This window comes from Chinchilla lanigera, unplaced genomic scaffold, assembly GCF_000276665.1.
Source record: "Chinchilla lanigera isolate Chin_1 unplaced genomic scaffold, ChiLan1.0 scaffold00052, whole genome shotgun sequence".
NCBI classification, from domain to species: domain Eukaryota; kingdom Metazoa; phylum Chordata; class Mammalia; order Rodentia; family Chinchillidae; genus Chinchilla; species Chinchilla lanigera.
Window position 1 is genome coordinate 4,584,356 of NW_004955453.1, and position 9,663 is coordinate 4,594,018.

The 9,663-nt window shown below is 46.0% G+C and overlaps 1 protein-coding gene across 3 annotated transcripts in view; it reads right to left on the reverse strand.

The window, feature by feature from the left end:
* The window catches only part of Cab39 (calcium binding protein 39), an 88,449-nt gene that overhangs the window by 1,826 nt on the left and 76,960 nt on the right, over positions 1-9,663 (reverse strand). For all 3 annotated transcript variants that reach the window (XM_005395413.2, XM_005395414.2, XM_005395412.2), the window contains exons 6-7: positions 9,013-9,072; positions 3,449-3,514 (exon numbers count right to left, since the gene is read on the reverse strand). In XM_005395413.2, coding sequence (XP_005395470.1) covers positions 3,449-3,514; positions 9,013-9,072 — 126 coding nt within the window. The remainder of the gene's footprint in view (positions 1-3,448; positions 3,515-9,012; positions 9,073-9,663) is intronic.

Here is a 9,663-nt window from a genome sequence, read left to right on the forward strand (position 1 = left end):
GCTCACTTTGTAGCCCAGGCTGGTCTCCAACTCGCAACAATCCTCCTGCCTCCGCCTCCCTGAGTGCTGGGATTACAGGTGTGTGCCACCACATCTGGTTTGTATGTAGTATACCCAGGCCTTATACTTCACGTTGGCCTCAAACTCATGGCAATCTTCCTCCCTCAGCCCTCCAGGTGCTGGGATTACAGGCATGCACCACCATGCCTGGCTACCACTGTTTATGCTGCTTTTGCTCCAGGCTGTCCACGTGCCGGCCTCTAACTGCTGCCCTGTGTCCTGGGGGGGCCATGCAGAGCCAGCACCCTTGTGGACAGCATGGCGGTAGAACCCGGGAGGGCCTGGCCCCACCTCCTGGCTTCTAATCCCGGCCCCCACTGCCTGTGCTCTGGACCCCCGGGAGGTGCTCACACACCTGTGCTTCTCTCTTAGCATCTGTGCGATGGGGGCGGGGGACGGTGCCTGCATCTCGGGGCTTCAAGCATGCAAGGCACATGGTGGACCTGAGCCCTGACGTGCAAGTGAGGGCTCCTGGAAGGAGGCGCAGATGCAGCACTCTTGGGCAGGGGTGTGACTGCTTTTCTGGTTTTGTCCCAGAGCCCTGATGTTTCTAGATGCCTCATCTCTAGGGAAGTAACCTGTCATCACAGCAAATAAAAAGGTCTGATGTGTAAGACATCTATGCTACCCCAAGTGTGGTGGCGCACACCTGTAATCCCAGCACTCGGGAGGCTGAGGCAGGAGGATCACTGTGAGCTTGAGACCAGCCTGGGCTACAAAGTGAGCCCAAGGCCAACCTCAACTGCATAGAGAGACCTTGTCTCAAAAAAAAAAAAAAAAAAGAGAAAGAAACAGAGACAGAAAGAAAAATCAATCTATTCTACTTAGGATTTACAAAAAATTCATAGTAAGAACTCAAAAGTTTAGACTTTGGATCAATCTGAATCACAAAATGTACAACTTCCAAGGTGACAAGCAACCTGTATATGCTTTAATGAAGACTCAAAAATTAGTATTATGTAAATGTTCATAGATTTCAGTGTTCAACCTAAGAAACCGAAGAAAATCTGAACAATGGCCCCTTCAGTTCTCTGAGGGAAGATGATTGTTAACTCTAAATTCCTTTCTTTTTTTTTTGAGACAGGTCTTGCTATGCAGTTCAGGCTGGCCTTGAACTCACTTTGTAGTCCAGGCTGGCCTCAAACTTGAAGCAATCCTCCTGCCTCAGCCTCTTGAGTGCTGGGGTTACAGGCGTGTCCACCACACCCAACTTCTCTAAATTTCTTTGGACGTAAGAACGAAAATCTTGAAGTCTTAAAAAGGAAATATGTACCTACTGGCAAAATAAACATCAGAAAAATAAACACCAATACAGCTGCCAAAAAGAGTACAAATTACAATTCATCTTTAAAGCACCACTGCTCTGTGTGTTCGTGATACACTCGGTGTGGCCTCCCCACGGAATTAACTGTGGGAGCAACGGTCTGTTGTGGCTCCATTACTAATGGCTCAGGAAGGGCAGCCCCAAGCTTCCTTTTGAAGCTGGTAATTCTGAATGGCAAAGGGTCCCTTTCTCCCTCCTTATCCACGCTGTTGAGGAGTCCAAAACTCTGTTAAAGGTTGTTATTTGCCAATACAGCTCCTCTTCCCCAGCGAAGAGGCCCTGGCCCTGGAAGCTACTATCCTGTGATCTCCTGTCTGGCCCTTCAAGGACCACGGAGGAGGAAAGCCACGGGGACTCCACCCCGTCACACTAATAACGCACTGAAGCAGCAGTTCCAGTGGCTGCCGTCAGTTCCTCATGACCTCTGAAGAAAAAATGGCCAACCTCAGCAGCCACAGAACTAAGAGACCCGTCTAACCAACGCTGGAGACAGGGACGAGGGCCAAGGTACGGATTCTCCACACCGGGCCATGAGGCTGTGGGGCGGGCGGCCTCTAGCACAGCCGTGCACAGACAGCGCCGCCTGCCTGGACTACTGCAGCAGTGCTGTGTCCCCAGGCTGGGCTGTCACTGTCCCCTGACTGCAGCAGTCACAGCCTTAAGGGAAAGGAAGGAAGTAGCTGGTCAGATGTAAGGGTTCCTCTGGTATCTGCAGGGCAGAGAGCTTTCTTATCAAAGGACACAAAGCATGACAGATGCTCCTAATGTCCTTTGTATCTTTCCACAGATACGGTCTTCAGGTGAGATTTCCCCATGGCTGGAAGGGGAAGAAAAAAATGGAGTCTTTATCAATATGAATTCAGAGGGTACAACTCGGGGCAGAGATGAATTTAACATGGGCCTGACAAAACTTTTCAATAAAATTACAATTCTCCCCCGAATCCTTTGTGACTCTGTCTATACAGCAGTTCCTGTCAGGACCACTTACCGACAGGATGTGGGAGGGCAGAGGTATGCACTGCTAACCGCGGTAAGAATTTTCTGGAGCAGGGGCAGCAAACTTCTTACGTAAGTGCCAAGCAATAAATATTTTAGATTTTGTAGGCCATGCTGTGTCTGGGACAGCTATTCAAATGTGCTGCTGTAGACTGACACAACCCTAACAATATGTAGCAGGCGTGTCTATGTTCCTTCAAACCTTTACTTTCAAAACAGGCAGTTGCTGGATTTGGTGCACGGTCTATCATTTATCAACCTCTGTTCTACAGTTTACATTTTGAGTTTAACATTTTAAAGTTTCAACTGGAACTGCCTACTTCCTGTTCTGATACAAAGCAGCCAGAACTGTGGCTGGGTCACCTGCTGTCCCTGCCCCTCACAGGAAACCTGTGTCATGGGGGCAGCAGCCTCAGGCACTCAACACTTAGACTGCCTTCATCTAGTTGGCACCATCCAAAATTTCAAAGGTAGGTTTCAAAATCTACAACGTGAAATTCTCTTTCAAATTTCTTTTTCTTTTCTTTTGTCTTTTTGAGACAGAGTCTCGCTATGTAGTTCCGGCTGGCCTTGAGCTCACTTTGTAGCCCAGGCTGGTCTCACACTTACAACGATTCTCCTGCCTCGGCCTCCTGAGTGCTGGGATTACAGGGTTGTGCCACCACGCCCGGCTTCAAATTTCTGCACACTGCCCTATGGAGTCCCTGCCTTATAAAGAGGGGCGCAGGGGCCCCACACAGACCATTGTGGGGTGCCATGCTTTTCTGCAAAAACCCTCACCAGGGACAAATATATTTTCCTCCAAAGTCCCACAACTCATAATAGCACGTCTTCCTTTCTCCAAATCCAAACTTCAAACACAGGGTAAAGAGAGAAAATGATACAAGACAAAGAATCTGTCAGAGCTGGATGTGGTGGGCCACATTTATAATCCCAGAATTTGGGAGGCTGAGGCAGGAAGATTCAGAGCTTGAGGCTGGACTGGGTTACACAGAGTTTCAGGGCCAGCTAGGCTACATGGCAAGATCCTATTTAAAATAAAACAGAACAAAACAAAGGAATTTATACCTTCAGTGACTGTCTCTTTGTCACGTAATTTTCCGAATGAAGTAGCTTCTCGTATTCACTGAAAAACTAAGACAAGAAAACACATCAGGTTATTTGAGAAAAGACACATAGACAATGTTATAAAGCTGGAGGGCAGATTCCTAATACCACCAAGGCCAGCGCTCACTCCAGTTCTGGGCTGCCACAGGCGCCCACAACTTCCTGATGCCTCAGAGGCCCTGGGGTGACACCTCCATCAAGCCTTCCTGGGGGGCACTGCCCACCATCTCCCTGATGACCTCAAGACTAATCCCCACAGCTTCCAGTCAGGCCCAGAATCCACTTGGATCCAGGCCCCCATAACCCCCCATAACCCCCAAGGACACATGCACAAAGCACAGCACCCTTCCCTGACACCTTCCCCACAGCTGAGTCAGCCCTGGTTTTCTGGTGTTAGAACAGAGGACTCTTATTTTTTATGAATGAGAACTCAATTTGCCCAAAGTCAATGACAAAGAGAAAAGTTTCCTGCTCTTTTTCATATCAAGCAAGGGAAAACAATTAGAGATTTAGGGGAGGAGAAATCCAGCACTGTGTTACACAGGAGACCACACAGAAGGTGCGATTTAGGCTCTAATTTAGAGGAGAGGGATTCTGCTTAGCAGTGAGGAGAAACGCTCTGCCTGGGGGATTCCGAAGGATGCGCACAGCCTGCGGGACGACCTGGGAACGCACAATGCTCCAATTGGACAGCAAAACACAGCAAGCCGGATCTTCCTAGTGGCTGGAATGCCGAGGGGCAGGAGGAGCCCCTAAAGCAGAGACACAAGGCTGCACTTGGGGCTCACTGGCAGGGCACTGGCTTAGTGTGCACGAGGCCTGGGTTCCATCCCCACTACTTTTTTTGGACTCAGTGGGAAATGGAAAGGTTGTCCTCTAAGCACTTGGTAGACAAGGCCATTGTATTTTGCTTGTTTGGCTATGGATAGGTTTAAAACGCTCTCATGTTTGCAGGGCTAGTGTCGCCCTGTTGCTTTCCTGACTTCCCACTGGTTGTGGTAGGTGCGAGGGCAGTAGTGACCAACTACGGTGCGCCTGTTGTTTTTAAGACAAAAGTTGTTAATGTGTGAGTGGTTTTTTCTAAACTAAAACTTCAGTGTTTATGTTTAATTGCAGTGCTGACACTTTGCGAAAATTAAGTAGGTTTTGGGTTGCAGTTTGGGCCCTTGTCTCTGAAAGGTTTGTGCGAGGATGCCTGCGCCATCTGTCCCCACGTGTTCCTTTGTTTTAGGTGGGGCCCCACTAGCCACTCATCTGGTTTAGAGCAGGGGTTCGCAAATTAAGTCCACGGGTCACAGCTGGCCCGCTGCCTGTTTTCATAAGTGGAGTTGTACTGAGCCCGGCCACGCTCATTTGTTCACTGCACATGAACTCATTCACGTATTCACGGACTGCTTATGGCGGCTTTTGCAGTACCACAGATGGGCGCTGACAGGCCACACGGCCCATCAAGTCTCAAATACTTACTCCCCGGCCCCGCCAGCTCAGGGCTGGCCCTGGGCTGCCCACGCCCTTCTGTTTTGCTGCCTTTGAGGCGCTGGTGCGGCCATCTCATCTGCACGCAGGCAAGTTCCACTGTCCTTTTCAGGAGAAGCCTTTGGACACTTTTTCCTCAAATCACCACCAAACTGATGATTTAAAGCAGCTGGATCTGCCTTTGAATTAGTGAAACAAAATATATGTCCCCCAAATACTTGACAGAAAATGCAAGTTAAGATTTTCTGCTTGTTGGTTTTCTTTTTTATTTTTGGGCTGAGAATTGAACTCAAAGCCTTCCTGCTGAGCTATATCCCCCTGTTTTCAAAAAGCAGGGCCTTGCTAAATTGCCCAAGTGGGACTTGTACTTACAGTCCTTCTGCCTCAGCCTCACAAAGTGCCTGTCTGCTGCTTAATTCTTAGGACAAACCTGTTTGTGAGAACTCATTTTCAAGGGGACCTGCGTGAGAAGTTTGTTTTTAGTCCAACTTTCCACCAGACGGGCTGAATTTTTCTCTTTGGATTAGGACAAAGGACAAATTAACAGTATTGGACACCTTCCTCCACATCTGGGGCCTTGAAGACTTGTTCTCAGGGTGTCTTCAGCTGAGTGCTGATGGCCACAGTGCCACCCACATTTGTGCCTGCACGCTGGCTCCCTTAACTGGGGTGGGTGGTCTGGCTGTTCCACCCCAGGGATAGAATAGGCTGTTGCTTCTCCGCAACCAGAACACAGTGAAACCTTGGATGGCAAGTAACTTGCTCTGCGAGTGTTTCACAAAATGAGCGAACATTTCTAATGGATTATAATGACACATGAGCAATGTCTTACAAGTAGGAGGTGACGCCGAACACCACACGATCACAACTGAGCCAACAGTTCCTTCTCCCTGCTCCCGCTCTCCCTCCCTCCCTCCTCTCCTCTTCCTTCCTCCCTCCCTCTCTCTCTGGGATTATGGGTGATCCTCTCCCAACAGAGGTTATAGAGGAGACCTTGTCTATAGAAGAGGAGAAAAAGGCAGAGGAATGCCTCACTTCAAATGAGATTAGGCAGATGCGTAAAATGTGGGAAACAGTGCAAAATTTTGTAGAAAAACACCATCCAAATAAGGCCGTAGTGGTGAGTGAGGAGTTGGTTTAACCGCAGTGCAGGGTCATAAACCCACGAAATCATCAGAAGGAGGCACAAGCAAGTGTCATGGGACAGGCTCCTTGTTAAAGCTGCACTAAAAGAACGGTTCCACTGAGCCAACAGACAGCAGCGATCCCTCTAGTGACAGCGGAAGTCATCCCACACAATAACCTCTTTGTCCACTTCACATCAGCCATGAAGCTTTTCCAAGCTAAATGCAGGTTCCTTTAGTTTTCTTTGTATTTTGTATTTTATTATTTCGTATTACAGTATTGCAATCATTTTTCTCAGAATATTTTTGGGCTGTGGAACGCATCATCTGAGTTTCCATTATAGGTGTTTGTCGTTTAATGACTGAGTTATGTTCCTGTGACTAGGTCCTTAAATGAATTGGCTGCGCTAAATGAGGAACTGTATAGTATGTACATTACAATAATCAAAACAAAGACACGGCCAAAGGAAACTCCAACTCGATGACTTTGCTTTTATTGGCATAACTTTTACATGCAGTACTGTACTGTATAACAACATAAACTATGGTATTATACTGTACAGTACAATCAGGAAAAATTATAGTACTGTACAAACAAGGTGTATTGTACAAAAAAAAGACATGGAGGCTCTATTAACAAGATGTACAAAACTGTACAAAATAAAAAAAAGATGGGTCATAAAGCCAAGCAGCAGTTCTAAGTCTGAATAGTCAAATAGGTGGGTCGTAAACGAGGAACCTGTATTACGGGGCAATTTAATTTGATAAACAAATGCTTTGGCCGAGTATGGTGGTGCATGCTTGTCATTCCAGCACTTGGGAGGCTGAGACAGAAGGCCTGCAGCAGCAAGTTCAAGATTAGTCTGGGCTACCTAGTGAGACATTGTCTCAGAAAAAAAAAAAAGGATATACAAATACTTTGAATCAAAAGCATGTTTCTGGAACAAATTATGCTGCAAACCAAGGTTTTACTGTATATTTTACTTTACAAATGTTAAAGTCTTTTAATTGATTTTGTTTCCCTCCATACTCTGGTTATTAGATAATTCAGGGCCGAAGTATTCAGGGTATTTTTTAATTTTTTCAGTACTGTAGTGATAACTGAAACCGGGGCCTTCACACTGACCTACATCCTTACACATTTTTAATTTTTTTAAAAACTTAAGACAGGGTCTTGCTAAATTGCCCAGGCTGAACTTGAGATTGCAACCTTCTTGCCTGATCCTCCTAGAATGCTGGGATTAAGATATGTGCCACACTCCGTAGAGTATTTTGGGTATTATGCATTTTTGTGCAACATTCTCAATTTTGACCTTAACTTATCAATTGTCCTTCTCCCTTGGATCTTCTTGCACTGTACACATTTCTGCTGAGTGCCTCATACTTGGGTTTCTAAAATCCTATTAAGCAATGTTATTCAATAGTAACATGTAGGAAACTGTTTTACTGCAAAACTGAACAGATTTCACTGCTTGTAGTGAATTTTTCTTTGTCTTTTGAAACAGTCCAACTATGTAATGCAGGCTGGCCTTGAACTTGCTTATGTAGCCCACCCAGGCTGGCCTCGAAATCAGGCTGATCCTCCTGCCTCACCCTCCCCAAGTGCTGGGATTACAGGTGTGCTATGCAGTGAATTTCTTGAAGATTAGTAGCTAGTCCGTATCTCTGGGAGGCTTTAAATTAAGATACTCTAGCATGTTTTTTCTTAAAAAATAGCTTGAGGCCATATGGCAATAATACTAAAATAAGTAGCATTTACTGAACACTTAGTGCCTTCCAGTGCTGAGTCCCAGACCACACCTACCCTTATGTAAGGCAGCTGCCCAAGGTCTCCTCTGCCCAGCAGAGGGCTGGCAGGAGAAGCCAGGCCGGAGCAGTCTGACGCTAAAGCCCATGAGTCTGCCCCTGTAACAATAACATGGCTCTGAGGACACAACAGTGCTGCCATTTCAAGCTAAGACAAAGAATACAAAAAGGAACAATTCATGGGCAGAAATCAGAGTAAACCGGCAGTGTTGAAGTCACTCGTGGGGCCGTTCCCGAGGGACTGAGCATCGCTTCTCCGCCTTTTGGCTAAGACCTGAGCGATGCACTTGTACTGTGACGATGCTGCTGAGGTGGGAAGGGAGATCAGCAGAAGGGACACAGAAGAATGAGGAAGCAGGGACTTTGCCTTCCAGGATCACAAAACAGTTGAACAGCAAAAGAACAATGAAATATGAATAATAATTAAGCTTCTGAAGACATGAGCTACTAGTGGAAGAATTAAAACCTAAGCCACATTTTGTGGGCACATGAGGATTTTAGCGGGTATGTTATGACTCTATCTTGGTCAATGTGCCGTTAAACTGCTGTGGCACAGGGGCGCGCGGCGGTGTCTGAGGGGGCCCTCCGCGGAGCAGAGCCTGCGCACAGTGGGCGAGGACACGTGACGCTGCCGCCCAGGGCATGCAGAGGCAGGCACAAATCTCTGGGGTCCACCATGGCCAGGGACAGCTGGCACCGACTCCGAGCCGGAAGAGACTTCCTGAGGGACTAAGCCACTGGCCTCATTTTACAATAAGGGAGGACTTCTAGGTCTCCAAGTGGCAACTGCAGGGAGGCACGGGGCAGAGTCAGGGCCCCACACCCGCCGCGCCCTCTTGGTGCTGCTCTTGTGCTCTCTGCTGCTGCCTCCCTTGCTATTTCTAGGCAGCCACTGGTGGAAGAGTCAGGTAACAGTTCTCCCTTTACATTTACTGTGTTATCATGCAGCAGCACGTCCACTCTCCTCTTGTAATGGAAAGGGACATGGGCTAATAAAAAAGACCAGGTTCTGCTTCCGACCGGTAACATTCTCTCTTGTTTCAGTAGAGGAATGACAGCAGCATTCACAAACATGACAGATGCGATTAAATATTCTCGTGCAATATTTCACATACTTACTCTATCATAATGCTGTTCCAAAAATTCTGCACTGAGCAACTTATGTCTTGTAAGCAAATCCTGGAAAAAGAAAAAAAAATTAATTGTTCATTAAGGTTCTTGAAGAAAAGAAAATCCTAAAACATTCCATGTCATTTTATTGGTTAAAAATTTGTTAAACAAATATAGTCCTTAACATTTGTGCATGAATTATAGTAAATATGCTGATTCTATATAAAAAAAATTACTAATTTGCAATCACAGTTTAAATGATTATTAGACATGGCTTGGCTCTTTAATTCTTAAAGGGAAACACTGTAAGTAAAGAGGCCATGGAAATACAAACTACAACAAAGGGAGAAGGCAGTAAGAGTCAACAGTTCCATAAAATGTCTAATAAAACTGAGTCCATTTAGAGCTCCTTGTAGAGAAAGAGGAAATTTCTTTTCTTAGAAAAACCCTGGGATCTCATCTCACTGAAAAGTTTTTGCACATCAAAAGAAATCACCAAAACAGTAAAAAGAAAACCCATGAATTGGGAAAAAAATTTTAGCCAAATGTCCCTCAATCTAGCACATATAAAGAATTAAAAAAAAAAAAAAATCAGGCTCAAAATTCAATCTAGGACTTCAATCTAGCACATATAAAGAATTAAAAAAAAAAAAAAAAAAA